This window comes from Nannospalax galili, unplaced genomic scaffold (assembly GCF_000622305.1).
Source record: "Nannospalax galili isolate Female #2095 unplaced genomic scaffold, S.galili_v1.0 scaffold1025, whole genome shotgun sequence".
Taxonomy (NCBI): Eukaryota; Metazoa; Chordata; class Mammalia; order Rodentia; family Spalacidae; genus Nannospalax; species Nannospalax galili.
Genome location: NW_008353598.1, coordinates 414,150 through 438,177, shown reverse-complemented (window position 1 = coordinate 438,177; position 24,028 = coordinate 414,150). Strand labels below are relative to the sequence as shown.

Sequence of the window (24,028 nt, the reverse complement as noted above, 5' to 3'; positions counted from 1 at the left end):
TCTCACACAAGAATCAGAAACTACAAAAGAAATTCACCTCTCAAAATCACAGAGAAAAAATAATAACATGAAAAACCAAATTAACATATCCCCACCAAATACCAATAGTCTTCTAGAGGAGTACAATGAGAACCCCAAAGAGATAATGCAGGACATGGAACTCAAAAGAACAATTATATACATGATAAAAGATTTCAGTGAATTTAAAGAACACACAAACAAGGTAATCATAGAGCTGAAGGAAGATAGGGATAAACTTCTGAATGAATTCAGAAAAGAGCTAGAAATATTAAAGAATACACAGGCTGAAATAAAGAATGAAGTAAAACACTCCATAAGCAAATAGGAAACGACAGGAGAAAGCCTCACCAATAGGATGAATGAAATGGAAAACAGAGTATCAAGATTGGAAGATAAAGTGGATGAACTGGACCACTCAAGCAAAGACTATGAAAAATTTAAGAAATCACAAGAACGGAATATGCAGGAATTGAGTGATATCATAAAAAGAACAAACATGTGAATCATAGGCATACAGGAAGGAGAAGAATCCCAAGACAATGGCATGGACCAGATCTTCAACAGAATTGTGGAAGAAAATTTCCCAAACTTAAGGAAAGACATGCCCATACAAATACAAGAAGCATACAGAACACCAAACAGACAGGACCAGAACAGAAACTCTACACAGCACATCGTACTAAAAATACTACACGCACAAATCAAAGAGAAAATTCTGAAAGCTGCAAAAGATAAACAACAAGTCACATATAAAGGAAAACCCATTAGGATCACAGCTGACTTTTCAATGCAAACTATGAAAGCCAGAAGAGCCTGGACCAAAGTATTCCCAGTGTTAAATGACCACAGATGCCAACCCAGATTACTATATCCAGCCAAAATGTCTATTATAGTTGAAGGGTAGTTGAAAGCTGCTGGGAAGGGAGAATTATCCTGTTTTGAGGATGTTCTCACTGATGGCGCTTCTCAAGTTCCTGTAGATGCCCCACACCCATGCACACCTAGGGCAATACTAACTGAATTTAGTGGGTTATCAAAAATAGAAAAAAAAAAAAAAAAGATAAACTTTGGAGGGGGACATGTTGGGGAGATATAGGAACAGTTGGAGTAGGGAACTGAGGGGTGGATACGATAATTATTTCATTATATACACTCATGGAATTCTCAAGAATAAAGAAAAACTAATTTTCAAAAAGGATAAAGGTGTTTCACTACAAGCACACAAGTATTTCTGGACTTGGGTAGACATAAAGTGGCTATATATGGTCTAAAACCCTATTTCGAGTAAGGCCCACAAACCAGTATCTGCTTTATACGAGTCTGTTAAAAATGCAGAGTCAGACAGATTCCATGGATTATACCTGTAATCCCCCTCTCACTCCCCAAAAAGTACATGCTCAGGTACCTCCTAGACCAACTAAATCAGAATCTGGTTTGCTTTACGAAAAAAGGTCTTTGTAGGTAAACCATGCTGGCTTTGAACTCTCAATTCTTCTGCCTCTTGATGAATCAGAACCTCTATTTAAAGGATTCCTAGGGAGCCTTGGATGAAACGAAAGTTTAAGGAATAATGGTCCCAGCCCATTCAAATTATCAAGCTGAATATGAGAATATTATAGTTAAAAACAACAACAAAAACCCACTAGCTTTTCTTCAGTTAAATGTTAAAAAAAAAAAAAACTGTCAGGGAAAGCACTAGGGAATCAAAAAACTAAGTGGTTGCCGGCATGGCGGCACACCTTTAATCCCAGCACTTGGGAGGCAGAGACAGGTGGATCTCTGTGATTACAAGGCCAGCCTGTACTACATAGTGAGTTCCAGGAAAGCCGGAGCAACAAAAAGCCCCTATTTTAAAAAAAAACAAAAAAAAAAAAAAAAAAAAAAAAAGATTATCCAAAGGGTCTTTCTCAGAAACAAAACAGTCATTATCGAGTTAAACTGTTCTCTGGTTACACCAAACTTAAGTATCCTTTAGTTATAGATTTTAGCAAATAAAACATTTTAAATCTAGTACTTTAGCAAACTCTCAAATTTACAGAAGAATGTATTTTTTTTAAAGGAGGCACATATAGTAATACTATAAAGAGAACGTTAACATGATATTCAACTGCAAAATTCACTGAAACATAGGTTTACCTACTAAAGGACTACAAACAAGTCTGTATGTTTTTTTGGACAGGGACTCCCTAGTCCCATCCTACCTGTAACTCAGTATATAGGCTGGCCTTGATCTCACAGAGATCCACCTGCCTCTGGCTCCCAAGGGCTGGAGCAAGTCTGTTTTAAAAGTTGTTTCATTTATAATATTAAAAAACTATAACGAGCTGGGTACACGCCTTTAATCCCAGCACTCCGGAGGCAGAGACAGGCAGATCTCTGTGAGTTCAAGGCCAGCCTGGGGCTACTGGGAAACCCTGTCTCAAAAAGACACGCCCCCCCCACAAAAAAATTATAATGTACTTAGAATTAGAAGCACATTAATCATTGAGAATCTTGCCAAAATCTGTTGAGCTCATACTAAGCGCGTATACACACACACACACACACACACACACACACACACACACACACACGAAACAAGTGAAACTATAAAAAGTACAAGAGAATAAATGCATGCACTGCATGGTATCTGCACTCAGCAGCTTCTTCCTGCTGGTGTGTTCAAAGAACAGTGTGACAGAAATTCACTATCTGGTATCATTGGTTTTCTTGGCTTTGGTGCCTATTAAACCTGGTATTTCTATTGATACAGTTGTAAAATAAAATAAAATAAAATAAAAAACAAAAAGGGAATAAATGCAATGTTTTTAACATACTATATTAAATCCTATTTGAAAATTTAAAAATTATAAAGGTAACTAAACATGATTGAAGTTTAGCTCAACATGTCAAAGATTAACATTAACTGAGAAAAGATTAACATTAATACTGATAAACAATTCAACAAATTTCAAAACTTACCAATATTTTTAACTCTGCCTTTCTGCTGAGTAGAATTCCTCTTCTTGCTCTTTGATTTAGGAGTTTTGTCTTTAGATGCCAGGCTAGCCTGTGCAGATGCTTTTCTTGTTTTAAATGTTTTAGTTACTGTTGTTGGATCTACGGGATCAGGCATACTACTAAAGCTTTCTAATGATTCTTCATCAAACTGGCGTCTTCTCCTGCCTGTATCTGGTTGGTTTTTGCGGTTACCATTTGCAGTTTTCTCTACAGATGCCGCAAATCCAGTCTTGAAAAATGGTTTTTCTACTTCCCCATCTTGGTCATATAACCATGGTGTCTTAGTGTTTTCTACTTCCTCTTCAGACTGTTTTTGATTCCTTACCAATGAAAACAAATTTTTAGAAATTACAATTAAAGATTTCTTTATATTTATTGAAAAATATAGGAATAATTTACTACAGAATAGATTTAGGTGAATTAAACAGCCTATAAAAATGTTTTCACAAAAAATATGCATTCAATGTGCAAATATTACACAGTATAAATTGCTTTAATCTTGGATCTTTTACTGGTAGGTCTAAATCAAAGAGCTAACATTTATGAGAGAAAGAGTGGGAAAGAAAATGCTAAGGAAGATAGGATATAACAAGCAAAAAATGCTGGATGACTGTTGAAAAGCTGAGTTGCAATTTTGGGAATATACATGGATTTCCCAAAGCATTCTAAACAAAGCTAGAATTTGTGAAAACAAACACTCAGCTAATAATGTATTCTTTTACTCACTGAGTAGTTTAGTTCTATTGGTATAATGTCATTTCTGAAATTTTCTTTATTAAATGCTGGCTTCTCTTAAATTTTTAAAATGGATAAAATAAGGTTAAATACATGATTTCTTTTTGGGGGGGGGGGCTTTTTGAGACAGGTTCTCCTTGTAGGCCCAGCTGTCCTGGAACTCACTATGTAGATGAGGCTGGACTTGAACTCACAGAGATCCGCCTAACTCTGCCTCTTTTAACTTTTTAATGCCAACGTTCTTTATAAATATCTTACAGCAACAGTGATGAAGCAATGCACAACTTTTAATTTCCTTTTTGTTTTGAGACAGGGTCTCCCTATAGCCCCAGCTGTCCCAGAATTCGCTATATAGACCATGCTGGCCTCAATCTCACAAAGATCCACCGGTCTCTGCCTCTCAGTACTGGGACTTAAAGGCGTGTACCACCACACTGGGCTGAAATGCATAACTTTTTAACCACAGAAATTAACAAATTTTTTTTAATTAAAAAAATTTTTATTTATTTTTATTTAATGTGTATGGGTGTACTGCTTGCATGTAGGTAGATGCACCCATGTCACGCAGCGTCCAGAGGTCAGAAGAGGGCATCAGATCCCCTGGAACTGGAGTTACAGACAGTTGTTAGCCACCACGTAGGTGCTGGGAATTGAACCCAGGTCATCTGCAAGAACAGTCAGTGCTCTTAACCACTGAGCCATCTCTCCAGCCCCCAGAACTTAGCAAATATTTTATAAAGAATACTTTGGGAGACAATGGCCTATATATTTTAACTGAAGACAAGGGTTAGAAATCCCTTGTTCAGCGACCAATTCAGCTGTTACCTGTTTTATAAGGTCTGAGAGCTAGCACTGTTTTTTGGTCTTTTGTTGTTGTTTAGCTTTTTCCCTTAAACAGCTTTTTTTTTAAAATCAGAAAAATATTTGACATATGAAAGTTATACATGAAATTCTAATTCTAATTCTCATAAATGTTGCTGAAACACAGCCAATCTCATGTTTATAGATTGTTTATGGCTACTTTTTTTATAAAAACTGCAAAGATGAATGGCTATGACAGACAGTATGATCTGCAAAGTTTACAATATTTACTCTCTGGTACTTTACAGGAATAGTTTTATGACCATTATTAGAGACTATATGGTTTTATCTGCCTTATTATTGCTAGTCATTTAACTCAGGGAATCTATACAGTTGAAGTTTTGGGAGATAAATAAGGTCTATCTAAATGGACTATTTCAAGTAACATAAGATATCTAGCTATAACCTAAAAATTATATATGTAATGTGAAATTAGAGTATTTTCTTACCATCAAGCATATATAAAACATTGATAATAAATTAGAAAACTTACAAGAGGAAACCCTTCACTGAAGCTTTGAATAAATGTTTATAGCTTGTAGAGATTCACTCAACCTCCTTTCTACATGGCAACTGTGAACTAATACTGTGTTAAGCTCTGATGAATACATTCACAGTAAAATAGGAAAACAAAGTTAGAATCACTAATTAAAGGAATCAAAAATGTCAGAGAGATGAATTATAGAATTCACAGAGGCGACCTACACCACAGGTATTTTAAGATTTATCAGTTAGTTAAGTAAAATAAAAAAAAAAAAACACAAGGTTAATGATTTAACAATTAAACAGTGGCAAATGCAGGTGTATGAGACATGCTCAAGCACACTGCTAAAGGCAAATATAGTGTGAATGACGTATTTCTGAAGGGCATCAGTAGAAAAATCACGAAGATATTTCTAACAAGATACTAGGCCCGATTGCTATCTAATTTTTTTCAGAAAAGGTTTTTCTGTAGTAAATGACAACAAGGAGGCTGCAGGCAGTATTCTTCTTACTGTCTTGCCTGTTGCCACTTGCAGCATACTCAATAAAACCTATTTTATCCCAGAACAAACAAACAATAAGAAAGGATATAAGATTTTTACCAGTTAGCTATCAAAATACTTTTCTGGATTAACGCAATTAGAAAACATTATATACCTATAAAAATGCCTTCACGGCTGGCCTGAGCCAGACTTGTTCTTTTACACTATTTGTGTCAGAAATTGCAGCTGGGGAAATGATCATACTAATGAATAACAAATGTGAGAAAGTTCAACCTATGACTGATATCATTTGCCATTAACTTTAATAAGTTATTTTTGTAATCAAATAATGTTCAACATAATATTTAAATGGTCTATAATTATAATCAGAGGCTAGTAAGCAAATAAAGGGACTATCACTTAACAACTATCCCCTAGCAGTTATTATTAGTTAACAGTACTAAGTTGGTGAACACTGAACCTTTTTTGAGACACGGTCTCACTATGTAGCCCCAGCTAGGCTTGGAGCTTGCTACATAGACCAGGCTGGCCTTGAACTCCTAGAGCTCCACCTACCACTGCCTCCCAAGTACTAGGATTAAAGTAGCAACATTGAATTTTTTTTCCCTGTAGCCCCAACTGGCCTGGAACTCACTATGTAGACAGGCTGGCCTTGAACTCACAGAGATCTGCCTGTCCCTAGCTCCAAAAATTTCCTTTATCCTTAATTTCATGTCTGTCTTTAAGGTTTAAAAAGTTCAGTGTTGGGTCAGATGTCATGGCACATGCCTTTAATCCCAGCAATCAAGAGGCAGAGGTAGAGGCAGGTGGATCTCTGTGAGATCCCAAAGAGTTCCAGGCCAGCTGGGGTTAGAACAAAACAAGAACAAAAACAAAAACATAGTATACCCTGGACCAAAACTCTGACCATCTCTTAGACAAAAATTACCAGGTCTTACGTCTGAGGGATATCTAGTAAGATACATAAGTTTCTTTCTTTCTTCCTTTTTTTTTTTTTGTCTTTTTGAGACAAGGTCTTCCTGTAGCCCCAGCTGTCCTGGAGCTCACTATGTAGACCAGGCTGGCCTTGAACTCACAAAGATCTGCCTGCCTCTGCCTCCCAAGTGCTGGGATTAAAGGTGTGTGCCACCACGCCCAGCATAAGTTTCATATAACCAATACTATATCAAGTCACACCATCATAAACATGCCCCCTAATTGCATCACAAAAGTGAATGGTAGGCCAGCAAGATGGCTTATCATGTAAATATGCTTTGCCACCAAGCCTGGTAAATGGTTTGATCCCCAGGAAGGTCGAAAGAGAGAACTAATTCCCTCAAGATGTTCTTAGAACTCTGATGCATGTGTGTGACGTGCAACACACACAAACACACACACACACACACACACACACACACACAACACACACGTAATTAAAAAAATTTTAAGTGACTACTAAAAGCAAAAAGACTGATCACAATCAAGTACCTTTGCTTTTCTGCTCCAATAGAAGAATTGCTTTCAAAGGGTTTTGGAAAAGCCATATAATCTGTTTTCCCTGAAGGATTTTGGGCTAATGGTTGCTGCTGTTCAGCAGGTGTAGAAATATTCTGAGAAAAATCTCCAAAATTTGAAGGAAATAAAGGGCTGAAATTCATTCCTAATAAAAAGATGGGTGAGAAAACAATAAAGAATTTCATTTTTTTTAGGGATTTTAATTGACTTTAACTATTCAAACTCACGAAAACCAACAACTGTCAGTTTAATAAGCTAATGCTCATTTATTCATTCACTACTTATAGCTCAGACTACATTTTAGGTATTTGTGATACAAAGGTTATTATTGATGCTTCCTCAAGAACTAGAAGTTATGGGGCTGAAGAGATGGCTCAGTGGCTAAGATGTGTATACTGCTTTTTTAGAGACCAGCATATTGCTCTTGTAGAGGATCCAAGTTCTGGTAATTTAAGACAAAATTAAAAAAAAAAAAAAAAAAAGAAAGAAAGACCTAGAAGTTATAGCAGTACTTAACACTTATCAAATTATTATAGTACTTAACATTTATCAACTTATAATAGGTATTTTACATACTATTTCACTTAATATTCAAAATAATGTTATAAATTGACACTATACCCATGATACCAATGAGAAAATAGGCTTAGGGGTCAAATGTCTACTAAAAGAAGACCTAGTTAGATCCATTTATTCCACTTTAATTGGTAAAGGAAAATGTGACTGAATACTTACCAATTGGTACTATATATGAGAGATTTGCATAGAGCTACTAAAACCTTGGAGGAAGAGGTAAGACTTCATAAAATTGAACCCATACACGAAGAACAAACAATTTTTATACAGGGTTGGCATGGGGATGAGGAGTTTTAATGTGAAAATGATGAACACATGCATCTCCTCATCTAGTCCTTGAAAGCCTACTCAAAAGTGTGCTAGCAATATTACTCAATACTCAGCAAGTTAAAAAGCTTTTTAAAGTTTTTAGTGCCACTGCTTTGAAAATCTAGTTAAGAAAAACTACTTTGGCATATAGATATTGGCACTCATGAAGACATCCCAACCTTTATCATCATCTATATTTCCTGGAAAATATCTTCAATTCTTCATGATTAACTGATCACTTATTTTCCCTACTTCCATCCCTTTTCAATTCCTTTTCTACACTGTCACTGTCAATCACAATGTCAGGTGATCATTCTTTACCTGACGTTACTCTGAAAGTCTTCTACTCACAGTTATACTCTTAGCTCCTCTGTCCAATTTCTCAATTGTACTACAGTATAATCTTCTTAAACTATAAATCTCATGTTATTCCCCTGTTTAAAGTTCTTCAGTGGGCCTTCTTAATTACAATATAAAGCCCAAGTTTCTTTTACATACCACAAAAGGCCTCTGCTACTCTACAGCTATACCAATTACTCTTGACTGACTTGTCTCTGAGCACTAGTGACATTTTTATCTCTAACTTCTCCAGGTATATATTATTTCATTGCTTTGTAACTCTTAAGTGGTTCCATTGGATAGAAAGCCTTTTCTGGGCTGGAGAGATGGCTCAGTGGTTAAGAACACTGACTGTTGTTGCAGAAGACCCAAATCCCAGCACCCACATGGCAGCTAACAACTGTCTGTAACTCCAGTTCCAGGGGATCCAACAGTCTCTTCTGTCCTCCTTGGGCACTGAACAACACAGGTGCACTTACCTACATGCAGGCATAACACTCATACACATAAAATAAAAATAACAAATTATTAAAAATAGAAAGTCTTTTCCATCTTAATCATTAAGGAAATAAATTCATTCTTTCGTTTAAGTAGCACTTTTTAAAAAACTCATTATTTAGTTTAAGTAGCACCTTTTAAAAAACCAATTTGCTCACGTTCTACAAGTATCTGTACCTCTGCTAACCCTAGGTTAAATGCATTTACCAAGATATGGCTCATAAATATTTTTTTAATACTTATTTTTATGTGTATGAATGTTTTGCCTGCATATATGTAAGTGTTCCATGTGTGTGCAATGCCCTGAAGAGGGTGGCTAGAAGTGGGTATTGGATCCACTGGAATTGGAGTTACAGATGGTTGTTAGCTACCAAATGGGTGTTGGGAATCACACCTGGATACTCTGCAAGAACAGCAAGTGTTCTTAACCACTAGGCATCTCAGAAGCCCTGTTAAGTATTGTCTTACTCATCTTTACTCTCCTAATGTAGTACATAGTGAGAGAAAACACTGAACAGGGTATTAAAAATAGCTGAAGCAATCATTCATAATTTATTTAGTTTTATCAACAATCATACTAACTTTTCATTATAAAATATGTGAAAGGGTTTGTTTGTAAACCTTTTTAAAAAATATTTTTATTTTATGTGTATGAGTGTATTGCCTGCATGTATGTGAGTGCACCCATATCATGCTATGCTGCGGAAGTCAGAAGAGGACTTCAGATTCCCCTGGAACTGCAGTTAAGGACGATTCGTAGCCTCCATGTAGGTGCTGGAAATCGAACCCAGGTGTCTTCCGCAAGAGCACTTAGTGCTCTTAACTGCTGAACCATCTCACCAGCCCCAATCTTTTTTTTTTTTTTTTTTTTTTTTGAGATAGGGTCTCCCTGTGGCTAGTTCCAGCTGTCCTGGAACTCACTATGTAGACCAGGCTGGCCTAGAACTCAGAGATCCACTGACTCTGCTTCCTGAGTGCTGGGATTAAAGGCATGCGCCACCATGCCTAGCTCTAATTCAAATCTTTTAAAACATCAAAATCCATGTAAGAAATTCACAACTGGCCAAAGTATAGACAGTTCAGCCACAAATGATATATCTACATTACAGCCCCTCCCATAATGCTCAGGGAACATTGAGGAAGTGGGTCAGAAAGATGTAAAAGCCAGGGGTTAGGAAGAAAGGACCAGAGTGAAACAGTCACTTCTGGATATGACAGGACCAATACACCGCAGCTGTGCATACCTGCACAAGATCAAGCCAGTCACATTCAAACACAAAGGGAGAAAGAGCGCATGAGACTGAGAAACTATTGACAGCTGATGGCTTCAGGGGGAGAAAGTCTGTTTTCTTTAATAGTATGGCTCCTGGTAGGCTGACTATGCTACAGTGGATGGCTATACACCATGAGCAGATGAACAGCATAAACTGGATTTGGGTAATTTTTTTTAAAAAAACACAAATTTGAGAGGGAGAAGAATAGGTCTGAAAGAGTCAGGAGGAGGAGTAAGAACTGAATATGATCAAAATACATAGTATGTATGCATGTATATATGTATGTATGTATGTAACTCTCAAATAATTTATATATATATATATGTTTTAATTCCACATAATACACATGGGGAGAGAGGCTCACAAAGCCCCACCATCCCTAGTTGAAGAACTATTGGCAACTTGTGGTGGCTAGGGGAGGGAGAAGACTGTCCATGCTCCAGAAGATGTCTCTATACCCACACAAATACTGGCAGCACTTAAGTGGATTCAGTGGGTTTAAAAAATAAGAGTACGGGACTGGAGAGATCGCTCAGCAGTTAAGAACACTGATTGTTCTTGCAGAAGACCCAGGTTCGAATCCCAGCACCCACATGGCAGCTAACAACTGCCCATAACTCCAGTCCCAGGGGATCTGACAGCCTCTTCTGACCTCCTCAGGCATTCCACGACATGGGTGCACTTACCCACATGCAGATAAAGCATGCATACACATAAAATAAAAATAATAATAAATAAAATTTTTAAAAGTTTATAAAAAAAAATAAGAGTACATGAAGTTGGAAGGGAAAAGTAATGGTGGGGATGGGGAGGGATGGGACAAGTTAGAAATGAGGGAGTGGGGAGTAGATTTCATCAAAACACATATGCATGTATGAAATCCTCAACAAAAAAATTCATGCATTAGAAAAATTATAACCCCAAGACCAGAGAGATGGCTCAGTAGTAAAAAGCACAGGCTGCTCTCACAGAGGACCCAGTTCTGTTCCCAGCACCCACATGGCAACTAACAAGAGTCTCAAACACCAGTTCCAGGGGATCCAACACCCACTTCTGGCCTCCAGAGGGACTGCATGCACATGGTACACTTACTACATGAAGGTAAAACACTCATACACATAAAATAAAAAATAATAAGTAAATAATTTTTTAAGAAAAATAATAATCTCAAACTCTGCCTTTTTTGGAGACAGGGTCTCATTTAGTCCAGCAAGCCTCAAACTCAGTATGTAGCTGAGAATGGCCTTGAACTCTTAATTCTCCTGTCTCCACTTCCTGAGTGTTGGAACTATAGGCATGTAATAGCACAACCAGTTCAAAATATTTGCATTTATTTATTTTTCCTTCAGATTTTCAGTCACCTACCTGGTGCAAATGATGAAAAGTTAGTAAATCCAGGCAGATTAAACAGATTTACAGGCTGTGTTGGAAAGCTGAAAGGACAAAATAAATTGGGAGAAGAAGGATGTGATGCACTACTGCCTCTTTCTTTGCTTCTATGTTTTTCTGGCTGTTGATTTTGTTGGTGCATAAGTTCATTTAGCATTTGTTTTAACCTACAAAAATTTAAGCCAGTAATTTAAAAATTAGTTATATTACCATCAATATATACTACATTAAAAAAGAATACATGTAAGAAATGACTGACTAGCACTCAGAATAGACAGACTGTTCTGACCCTCCAATAGGCATTTGCTTGCTCTGCTGGCTTAATTTAGTAACAGCCTTGGAAGAAGAATTGAACTTAGTTCTGACAGACAGTAGGTATTTAAAGAACATTTTGTTTATGACTTTATGATGATGTAATTTACATACTATACAGCGTATCCAATGGTACACATTCAATCTAATACAAAATCTTATAAACAAAAGTCAAGTCCACCATATCAGCAGATCATGGCTTCTAATTTTTTCTCTTTAAAGGAAACTGCAAAACTCTCATGTACTGTTAGCATCACACAGTCTTAATACTTTCAACAGACAGATTACCTCTGAACATTATTCTGTTGCCATGTTAGCTGTGTATAGCACTGATTCAGTTGGTGCATTATAAGGTGTACTTGAGGAGAGGCAACATTGCTCGGCATAACACTGTAAGGACCTGTCAGAAGAGTTTGCAGCAAACAAGAAAGAGTCTGTTGAAAGAAAATTTTGGAAAATAGTTACTGATAAGTTGAAGAAAATTTATATTATGTCAAGACTCTGTAAATATTTTTTTTAAGTAAAATTTACCTGCTGGTCTTGCATCAAAGTCTGACAAATATTAACACTGAAATCAAGCTGTTTTTTTAGCTGATTAATTTGTTCTTGCCACTGTTCTTTCTCCTCTATGTAAGAGAGCTCTGACACCCACCGAAGGTTTTCTTGTCGTTGCATGCTGATATTCTGTTGCCTTGTCTTGGCTAAAGGCCGATAATTTCCATTTGCTGAAACAGGGCGATTGTTCTTCCACCTAAAGCAAGATTTAAAGTATTGCAAAGTCATCCAATGTGAGAATTTATTTTTTAAATATAGCAATAAACTTGAAACTGTAGCCCATAGGCCAGTACTTTTTGAAATATAATCATAAAAAATAGAGAAGGAAAAAATAAAAATCTACCTCCAGTCTTGTACAATTTAAAAAAAAAAAAACTGCTTTCTAGTCTTTCTCATTTTTAAAAAAAATTTATCTGTATGAGTGTTATGACTGCATATATGTAAGTATACCAGTATCTGCATTCGATGTCTGCAGAGGACAGCATGAGGCATCAGATCCCCTGGAACTGGAATGGCAGATGGTTGTTAGCTGCCTTGTGGGTGCTGGGATTGAACCCAGGCCTTCTCAATAACCACTGAACCATCTCTCCAGCCCCTCATTTGTGTTTTATACACAACTCTATTTTACAAAAATAAAATATTTTTTAGACTAGAACATTTTTTCATTCTTTCTGCTTTGAGTTTAGCTAAATAATATTTCATCAAGTGGCAATTTTACATCCACTTAACATTTATTCACAAAAATTTTTCACTATGAGAATTAACAGTGCAGCCTGGAGAGATAGCTCAGGGGGTAAATGTGCTTGCCACCGAGCCTAATGACCTTAAGTTCAATCCCCATGCCCACATGGTAGAAGGAAAGAACCAACTCCTCCAAGTTTTTCTCTGACTTACACACACACACACACACACACACACACACACACACCATCATTCATTCTCTCTCTCTCTCACATACACACACACACACATACACACACACACATACACACACACTCACACACAAAAAAATGTAATATAAAAAATAAGTAACAATGCTCTTAATATCACTGCTGTTTTGAAGTATTTGTTTACTATTAAGGTCATTCTGGCCTCAGGTGATCCTGCAGGCAGCTGGGACTAGCATGTATCACTGCTGCCAGAATATACTTAATATCTTTGTTAACAAACCTTTTCACTAACTGAAATTTTCCATTTGAAAGCTTAGGTATGAATCTTGATCTAGTCTAGGTGGGATTGACTGTAGTCACATCTTGGTGACAAAAATATTATCTAGCCTATGTTCCTGGTCTCTACAACAGAGATCCTAAAATGCTTGGAATCTACTAAGTGCTAGATCTTCTTTTGTGATTCATAACAAACCCATTTTAACCATTGTTATTTATTTATTTATTTATTGCTATGTATGTATGTATGTATGTATATATGTATGTATTTATGTGTATATGTATTTTGGTCTTTTTTGAGACAGGGTATCCCTGTAGCACCAGCTGGCCTGGAATTCACCATGTAGACCAGGCTGGTCTTGAACTCAGAGAGATCCGTTGGCCTCTGCCTCTCAGAGTGCAGGGATTAAAGGCGTGCACCATCATGCCCAGCCCCTTTTAACCACTGTTGAGTTTTGTTGTGTTTTTTTTTAAATATTTTATTTGTTATTTTTATTTTTTATGTGTATGCCTGTATTGCCTGCATGTAAGTAAGTGCACCCGTGCTGTGCAATGAATGCCTGCGGAGGACAGAGAGGCTGTCGAATCTCCTGGAACTGGAGTTATGGACAGCTGTTAGCTGTCATATGGGTGCTGGGATTCGAACCCAGGTCTTCTGCAAGAACAGTCAGTTTTCATAACCTCTGAGCCATCTCTCCAGCCCCTCATTGTTGAGTTTTTACTCAAGACTTGACTCATGAAGAGCTCTAGGTTGAGGGAAGTGGTCACCAGAAAAATCAGGTATTACAGGGTTCTAACTTCCAAGCCCACCCCTCTGACCTCCAGAGAAAAGAGACCAGAGATTGAGTCCAATTACCAAAGGCCAATAATTTAATGAATCATACCTACATAATGAAGAAACTTCCATAAAAAGTCCTTAAATACTGACTTCAGACAACTTCAGGGTGGTGATCTATCAAAGTGCTTGGACACAGATGTTCTGTCATATTTTCTCACTTTTTATATATATTACTTCACATATCTATTCCACTTTAAACTCCTGAGTTGACTACTTTATAATAAATTGGTAAACACAAGTATTTTCCTGAGTTGTAGCAAATTATCAAATATAAAGAAGGATTATGGAAACTCATTTGTAATCATAAGTGTAGTTCCACTTGCACTGGAAACAAGAGTTCTCTTGTGGGACTGAGTCCCTTAACTTGTAAGGTGTATACTAGGTTGAGTAGTTAGGGCCATAACTAAATTGAATTTTAGAACACCAACTTGGTTAGTGTGAACTACGGAATTGCTTGGTATCAGAAAGATCTGAGATACTTAAAATCAGGAGAAAGTAAAATGCTAAAACTAACCTATTTTTAGTTTCTTTTACATTATAGGAGTTATGACTCATACTAGGATGATATATAGGAAAGTTATCATTGGAACTGGCATCTTGCTCTTCTTCCTCTTCTTCATCTGTCCGAACAATTCCTTCAGAAAGGTAGCCATCTTCAACTCCTTCTTCATCTAATGCACACTGAGTCGAACCTCCCCAAGTTGCCATCGTTCTAGGGATAAAGAGACATAAAGCAGGCATCACTATGGAACTCGCCTAGATATTAAATCTACAATGTGCAAGATTTACACACAAACACACACACACGATTTCATTTAATCATAGTAATTCTGAGATGTTTAGTGCACCTTCCACAAAGTAATTTTTCAAAAGAAATTAAAATAATACTCATATCTTCTGGAATTTTTCCTATGCTAAATTTCCCTCAACCTTTCCTTAAGTGACACTTCTACTTCAGTGCTGCCCCACAGAACCTTCATCAATGGTGGTAGTGATCTATGTATGTATGGCAGATGCTATGTATACATAGCTATTGAGCACTTAAGAGGCAGGCAGATCTTGAGTTCCAGGACAGCTAGGGCTCCAGGGAGACCCTGCTTCAAAACAAAATCAAACAAATAAACAAAAATAGAAGTTGGTTTTAAGACTGAAAAAAATTTAAACTTAACTGAATCTTAAATAGCCACATATCTACTTGCTGCCATATTAGAACATACAACAATAGACCAAGGCATCTCACTCATGATCCCTTTCATCCAAGGAGTATACCTTTACATGACCCAGGAATATAGATATATAAAATAAATACACAATTCAAACATTTACTGATAAACACAAAGAAATTTAATTTAAAATAATTCTTTGGTATACATATGATTTTATTATTTATTTTTAAAATCTGCATATTAATGAGATAAAGACTCTTTGGGGGACTGGAGAAATGGGCTCAGCAGTTAAGACAAATTGCTGCTCTTCCAGAGGACCTGAGTTCAGTTCCCAGGACTCCCATCAGACCTCTCACAACTGCCTAGAACTCCAGCTCTACAGGGAACCAATGCTACTAGCCTCCATGAGCACCCGCATTCAAGTGCACATACTCACACAGGCGCTCACGCACGCACGCACGCACACACACACACACACACACACACACACACACACACACAGAGTACATAGAGTATTTATACCCTTTTTCAGAGTTTATCAATAGATAAATTGATTTTATAATTGTCAATGCTGAGAACACTACTTTGCACAAGTAAATCAAAATTACAGAAGAATGTTTAAGAACATTTCAGAAATTACTGGAAACTCTGTCTTAATCAACCAATACTAATTTCATAAATTGTTTTTAAATAAACTCAAAACCAGCAACTCAAATTGCAAAATTTTAAATCAAACTTTCAAACACAAACAATTCAAAAATATACTAATTTGGGCCAGGTGTGGTGGCACATGCCTTTACTTTAATCCCAGCACTTGGGAGGCAGAGGCAGGCAGATCTCTGTGAGTTCAAGGCCAGCCTGGTCTACATAGTGAGTTCCAGGACAGCTGGGGCTACATGGAGCTTACTATGTATGAAGTCCCAAAAAAAAAAAAAAAAAAAAAAAAAAAAAAAAAACAAAAAACAAAAAAACAAAAAAAACCTAATTTGATACTAACATGATAAGGTTGATAAGAAAGCTATTAAAAGTTTTCCATAACTAAACTAGTATGTTAAGAGCAGTAAAAACACAGCAATTCATAACACAGAATGATCCTGAATCTGAGCCCAAATGTTTAGGCAGTGTTGGTTAATGTTGTGGAGTGGTATATGCAGGCAGTGTAGTGTGCATCCTGTGCGTTTCTTAGAACCAAGTGAGGTCATGTGATGTAATATAGATAAGCGCTGCCAGAAACACCTTTGATTCATTCACTATACAATTGATATTGAATTCTAGTCATGTGTTCCAAATTGTCAATTTTTTTTTTGCAATCCCCTTCCTTCAGCTGCATTGTTACATGAACCCACAGGGGGATTGTGATCCACAAGTAAGAAGGTAGGCTCTACAGCAGCAGTTCTGAAATCAGATGCTCATCTAAACTATCTGTCTTATTCTGTGAGTAAACAGATATTTAGTAGGCAGAACAGAAGAGAATAGTATACTGTTTATTCAGTACAATGTATACTGAAACTCTAAAAATATGAAAACTTCCAAGAGGAAGAGAGCATCTACAATATTCTAGAAATGCCATCTGAAGATATGAAAAAAAAAGACTGCAACAAATCTAGATTTCAAAATTTTATATCTAAATACTACTATACTACTAATTAACTTATCTACAAATGACTAATTCTTTTATCTAAATATGGAAATTTCAAACTTAAATCCTAAAAGTAAATGATTTATACAAGAAACTGCATTAAGACTGTCCTTAGGAAGCTTATAAATAGCACATATACAATTTAAGATAAAAAGTGTTCATTTTAACTGGGCATGGTGGACAGGTTTGTAATTTCGCACTGAGGTGGTGGCAAGAAGGTAAGAAGTTTAAGGTCATTCTGAGTTACATACTGAGTTGCAGGCCAACCTATGATTCATGAAACCCTGTCACAAAGCAAAACATATTTCTGGACTGAGAGAAAAGTACTTCAAACTATCATACATTTTTCATTTTATAAATCTAAAACTTAGCTAAGAAAGTAAGTTTAATAGACATTAGAAAGTCTGTATCACCATTTGATCAAATACTATAATAATTGAAAAGAAAGTTGATGTTATGTAAATGTAGAACAGAAAGTGGCTGGACTCACAATCACATACCAGAAAACACCTGCATTAAAGAAACAGCTGATTTGTGCTATGTTGGGTAAATGATGACTTAAAAAAAATGTTTTAAGCAGGAAGTGGTGGCACACACCTTTAATCCCAGCACTTGGGAGACAGATGTAGGTGAATCTATGGGAGATCAAAGCCAGCCTGGTCTATATAGCAGGTTCAGGCTAGGTGGGGCTACAGGAAAATCCTGTCTCAAAAAGAACCCCCCCCCAAAAAAAGTTTAAAACAACCCTCTTACTTTTCTGTTCTACTTTGCTGAGGAGTACATAGATTTTCAGATCCATCACTTCTCAATGATATGGCCAATGGAGATGAAGTCTCAGCTAGACCTTGCCTCCTTTGATGTTCAGCCATTAGAGCTTCAAGTTGCTTTCTTCTCTGTCGCAGTTCTTCCCTTAACATTTCATGTCTTCGCATGTCTGACCACAACTATTGTTTTTAAAATCAGAGTCAAGTAAATATTTAGATTTTCTGTAGCCTTAAAGAATAATAGTCTTACATAGTTATTTTCATGTTAAGAAAAAGGCAGACTGTAATTGTTCATGACAATAAAAAGTACCCAAATGTACTTTATAAACTATTTGGAAAAAGCTATGATATTTTCTGAAAACATATAAATGAATGCTAAAAGAATAGGCCTTTCTAACTGAAATTATTAGATTTGTTGCAGTTGCCCCCTTATATTTGCTAATAAATAGCATGAGTATTTTGGAACAATCCCAATATAATTCTTTTTTTGGAGACAAACTGGTTTATTTACGCAACTAAGAGACAAAATACAGAGAAAATATACTTCATATACACCACTTGTTCAGTAGGTTCAATCCCTAGAACCTCCTCCACCTCTTCCCCCCGAATAAAACTTGAAAATGTTCAGGACTTAAGTCACAACTCAGGAATAACACAGTACATTGTACCATACCTCATTATCAACTACTGCAGAATCTTCAGGCTCAATAACAGATTTGCTTGTACTGGTCTCATTTTCATTAACAGTTGGGGTCGAAGTAATTGCTGGTAGATAATTTTTTGTGGGACAACTACCCATACTAGTGGCTGATAGCTTAAAAAAATAATTTGCAAAAACTACTATGAGATATTAAAGTAACTATAAATTTCATATTTGTTATTTTACTTCTCTAGAGTTCTAGTGCCATATTTGATTTGTTATGGCTAGATCCCAATTCCCATCATGATCCAAAAAGAACAACAACAACAAAAAAAAAACAGAAACGAAAACAGGCTAAAGGTCATGAGAAGTAACACTCTAGAACAACAAAAAAAAGAAGAATCAAATATTTTGGGGGAAATTTTTGTATATTCAAACCAACCTCAGCACACATTTCTTTGGACATTATTTAGATTGGGGATAAAGGACAGACAGATTAGATAAAATGGAAAAGGCACAAGTTTAGAAAATAGTTACGTGTGTTTTTGTTTTATCAGAAACAAAAATGTAACTAAAGAATAAACTAAACAGGCTAGGGAAGTGGCTCAGTGGGTAAAGTGCTTATTCTGTAAGCATGAGGTTCTGAGTTTAGATCCCCAGGACACACACAGAAAGGCATGCACCTGTAATAATAGTGCTGGGAGGCAGACAGGAGGATCCCAATGGCTCACCCGTCAGTCAGTTTAGACAACTGGTAAGCTTCAGGTTCAGTGAGAGAAACTCTGTCTCCAAAAATAAGATGGAGAATGACAGAGAAGACACCCAACATCAACCTCTGATCTACAAACACACACACATACACACACACACACACACACACACACACACACACACACGCACGCACGACGCACACAAATAAAAGCTAACCAATAAATTTCAGGAAGACCTCAAAACCATTCTCATATTATTCTGATACCTAATTACCTAACACAGCCAAAGTCATCTTACTATCTGCCCCATCTCAAAGGCTTATATTATGGAATACTATTTTAATAAGCAAAAATATATATAACTAATACTGAAACCTTACATAATTATTTCCTTTAGATAATTTGTGATGGTTTAGGGCATTATTGTGTAATCCTAGGCCACTGAAAATGAATTGCTAACACATTATTGCAAAGTTTAAAACAGACTACTTTAATATAATAAACAGTTTTTTTTTAAAATGATTTATTGGGGACTAGGGAGATGGCTCAGTGGTTAAGAGCACTGGCTGCTTTCTCAGGGGACCCAGGTTCAATTACCAGCACCCATATGGTGGTTAATAACCATCCATAATCCCAGTTCCAGGGGATCCAACACCCTCTTTTGACCTCTGTAGGCACATAGGTACACATACATATATGCAGGCAATGCACTTCTACACATAAAATAACAAAAACAGGGGGTTAGAGAGATATGACTCTACAGTTAAGCACATTGGCTACTCTTGCAGAGGACCCGGGTTCAATTCCCAGTATCCACATGGCAGGTAACAACCACCTGTAATTCCAGTTCCAGGGGATCCAATGCCTCTTCTGACCTCTGCAGGCACTGCATGACATGAGTGCACTTACATACAGGCAGGCAATACATTCATACACGTAAAATAAAAATAACAAAATATTTTTAAAAGAATGGAAACAATCATTCAGTTCCCATGTGCTGTCTTTAAAAATGTAAATGACTATCCCCAATCCATTTTGTTGGTTCATACATTTCAATAATCAGAACATTAGTAGATATAATCTGTCGTGTCAGTGCCAGTAAAGACAAACACTACTTTAGGCTGACAACAGATGTGAAACATTTTTCAAACAAACTAAAAAAACTAAATATCATAATTACCTGAAGGTCAGGACATGCCTTTTGCACTGCTTGAATTTTCTCTTGAATTTCAATCAGTTTCTTTCTTTCCTCCTGCAATTGTTTTAGCTCTCTCTGTTGCTGCTGTAGTTTAGCCTCATAAAATTTCTCTCTATAATTAAATTGACATATTTGCGGACTCCAATAAAATATAGTAATAATATTAAGCAAAACACAACACAGTAACAGGTACTAAATTTTTATTATGAAAGCAAAAAAGCTTGCCAGACCTTGCCTTTTCATTTACTCCAGTATCTTTCTGTGTTTTATTATAATTTTCTCTTCCATTATTTGAATTTTGTTTGGTATCTTCTTCTGCTCCATAGAAATCACCCAAATTTGATGTACTGGCAGAGATAACCACTTGAGCTGCATCATCATCCTAAAACAGAACAATTATATTAAAACTATCTGGAAATCTAAAAACATCTAATTTATACTATACTTAATATACTAGGTTATGAAATTTACATGTTATTGATATAGTAAAGAATATAAACAATTTTTATAGGAAACTGTATTGTCCTCTATAAATGACAAAAAAAGCACTAAAACTAAAATGAGTGCATTTGAATCTTTTATTGCAATGCTGAGGACTGAACCCAGGGCCTTAAGTATATTAGGCAAGTGTTTTACAATGGAGTTATATCTTCAACCCTCCCCTTAGAAATGTGAGCTGTCAATTACTGAGTGCTACAGTGTGTTTCCCAAAGTATGTATGTTAAAATGTAATACCCATTATGAAATATTAAGAGGGTAAAAATTAATGCCAGTATGGTGTTTAGATGTGGGTCTTTTGGAACTGATTAGGATTAGGTAAGGTTACTGAGGTGGAACCCTCATAACTGAACACTAGTAGCTTTACAAGGAGAGGCATTGGAAGAGGAGGGTAAGAGTGAAGGGGACAGAGGTAGAGGTGAGAAAGATGAGAGAGCAAGAGTGCATGCAAAGAATATAGACTTACATGTGTAATATATATTCTTCATCTCTTGCCATGTGCTACCTTGCATAGCCTTGCAACCCTGTTAGCCAGAAGCTATTAACTGATGGGTACCCATATAACCTCCAGAGCTATAAACCAAATAAACCTATTTTCTTTAATCCCAGCACTCAGAGGCAAAGGCTACAGAAGTGTGCTAACATACCAGGCTTTATTTCTCACCTTTAACAAAAGAGTATGCCAACATCTGATGTATATCATATAAACTACTAAGCCTGTAAAAACTGACATATAAGAAACAAATACAGAGGTGGAGGTGTAGCTCAGTAGCAGAAGGCCTGCCTAGCCTATGTAGAGCCACCAGTTCAATCCACATTATAGGAAAAAGAAAGGAATATACACTAGTATAATTATATAATTATCAGATACACAAATTTCATTTTACATGACTATACATTTAACAAATAATTTACCTGTACCATAGCAACAAGTTCTTGTAGTTGTTTAAGTTTCTCTTTTGCAGCCATAAGTCTACTAATCTTCTGTTCAAATTCTTCATCTTCTGGTGCCTCATCAACCAGACTGCTCCTATGACTAGATAATGAAGCCCCACTGACACCCTCCTCTTCCACTTCTTCTTCCTCCTCTTCATCATCTTCACCTTGTGCTATATGCATTTCTTGTTCTCCTCTATTATATCGACAGTCTGTTAAAAATATGTATCATTCAAATAAATAACTTTAAAACACACTTAAAAGTACTCATGAAAGATGATATGCTTATCTGTGAATATAGGGAACCATTACCTAATGGAGGCATGTTTAGAGCCCTGATGTTGGTGGCAGATCTGTTGTTAATTTCACAGTTAGAATTAACTGATCTCCCCTCTCTATTATTAGAAACACACTGCGTATTACTGTTACTATTTACTTCATTCCAAGTTGAAGCTACTTGTGGATTTCTGAAAGAAAATAAACCAAAATTATTTAAATAATTAAAAAAAAACTACTTAAGAGCTATAATAAATTAGTTTCAAGCTAAGAGTATCATTAACTATTCCACTTAAGCTCAAATACTGAATAACAGGTTCCTGCTTTTCATTAAATTTTCCATAAACTTAGAAGTTTATGAAAAAAAGCATCTAAAAATTCAAAACATACCTAAAAATACAGAGGTGAGAAAATGCTAAATTACATACTTCTTATAATTTACTTGTACTCACTGCAACAAACAGCAAATTTACTAAATTATTATCCTTGGTACTTCCTTCTTTTTCTTCAATAGGGCAAGGATGATTACACTAACCAAAACTGTAAACTTACAAGAAAAAACCTTAGATAAGAAGCTAAGAGTAAACTTTTCATTGAGGTATTTTTCCCCTTACACACTAAATGCATTGGGTTCAAATGAAAATATTGGAAAAAAATTTTAAAGTTGTTTACCGAATGTTAGTAACAGGTTCAGAATTTTCATGCTCAGACTCATATTCTGACTCTTCAGTTTCTTCCTCTTTTGTATTTTCATTTACAGCATCTGTCATCATATCTGATGTCTGTTCATAATAATGAACTAATTCTCTTAGTTCATTCAATCTCTTCTGAACTTCATTTAACTTCCTAATAAAAATATATAATATTAACCCCCATTTTAGAAAAAAGAAAGCATAGATTATTTTCACTTAATAGAGGTTGGCAAACACACAAAAAATTTTAAACCAACTCAAATATCCAGCGGATCTGGATCTGTCTGTGAAGCAATGAGTTTAATTTCAAGTTTTGCTTACTCAAAAATCTCTTTAATTTCAGCACTCAGGAGGCAGAGGCAGCCAGATCTTTGTAAGACTGACACAAGCCTGGTCTACCTAGCAAGTTCCAGTTCAGCTGGGGTACAGGGAGATCTTGTTTCAAAAAACACAAAAAGAAACAACAACAACAACAACAACAACAACAAAAATCTCATCACTTAATTCTCTTATAAAGGTATAAAATTACTTTTAAAAATTCAATTTAGGGGCTGGAAATGGGTCAGTGGTAAAGAGCACCCACTCTTACAGAGGACCCAATTTTGAGTCCCAGCACCCAAATGGTAGCTAATAACTGTTACCTCCAGTTCCAGGGGATTTGACACCCTCTTTTGACCTCCAGGCACTTATACAGATGCAAGCAATACACTCAAACACATAAGATAAAAATAAATACAATATTATTAAAAATCCAATTTAAATGTTCCATTTAACCAGATTAAAATAAGAGGAGAAAAAAAATGCAGAAATAATTCTAGTCTTTTTGAGGTTAAATGTATGAAATGTTAAACATTTCATTTAAATACTATCTTGCAGGAAAATCAGACAAGCTGATATTACTGAGGATTTATACAAAGTTCTCAAATATATCTATCTGTATGTAAAGAGATCTATGAAGTATATATTTTTACCAAATCTAACATACTTGTTGAGTTTTCTCTTGAGTACCAGGAACTATACTAATGTTCCTTAATCCTTAAAAACATTCATAAGGAGGCTGGAGAAATGGCTCAGTGGTTAGGATCACTTAATGATCTTCTAGAAGACTCATGTTTGATTCCCAGCATCCACATGGCAACTAACAACCATCTATAAC

The 24,028-nt window shown here is 36.0% G+C and overlaps 1 protein-coding gene and 1 non-coding gene across 10 annotated transcripts in view; one reads left to right on the top strand and one right to left on the bottom strand.

Annotated features, from left to right (window-relative positions):
* The window catches only part of Pcm1 (pericentriolar material 1), a 130,857-nt gene that overhangs the window by 64,425 nt on the left and 42,404 nt on the right, over nucleotides 1-24,028 (bottom strand). For all 9 annotated transcript variants that reach the window (XM_008850845.3, XM_008850846.3, XM_008850850.3 and 6 more), the window contains 13 exons: nucleotides 22,853-23,026; nucleotides 22,217-22,371; nucleotides 21,884-22,116; nucleotides 20,701-20,852; nucleotides 20,453-20,582; nucleotides 18,596-18,736; nucleotides 17,912-18,102; nucleotides 14,868-15,065; nucleotides 12,326-12,545; nucleotides 12,083-12,228; nucleotides 11,459-11,649; nucleotides 7,071-7,242; nucleotides 2,983-3,341 (listed from right to left, as the gene is read on the bottom strand). In XM_008850845.3, the coding sequence (XP_008849067.1) occupies nucleotides 2,983-3,341; nucleotides 7,071-7,242; nucleotides 11,459-11,649; nucleotides 12,083-12,228; nucleotides 12,326-12,545; nucleotides 14,868-15,065; nucleotides 17,912-18,102; nucleotides 18,596-18,736; nucleotides 20,453-20,582; nucleotides 20,701-20,852; nucleotides 21,884-22,116; nucleotides 22,217-22,371; nucleotides 22,853-23,026 (2,462 nt within the window). The remainder of the gene's footprint in view (nucleotides 1-2,982; nucleotides 3,342-7,070; nucleotides 7,243-11,458; nucleotides 11,650-12,082; nucleotides 12,229-12,325; nucleotides 12,546-14,867; nucleotides 15,066-17,911; nucleotides 18,103-18,595; nucleotides 18,737-20,452; nucleotides 20,583-20,700; nucleotides 20,853-21,883; nucleotides 22,117-22,216; nucleotides 22,372-22,852; nucleotides 23,027-24,028) is intronic.
* On the top strand, nucleotides 2,636-2,775 carry LOC115067321. The gene has a single exon (XR_003846746.1). It is a non-coding gene; the product is annotated as a small nucleolar RNA SNORA8 (small nucleolar RNA).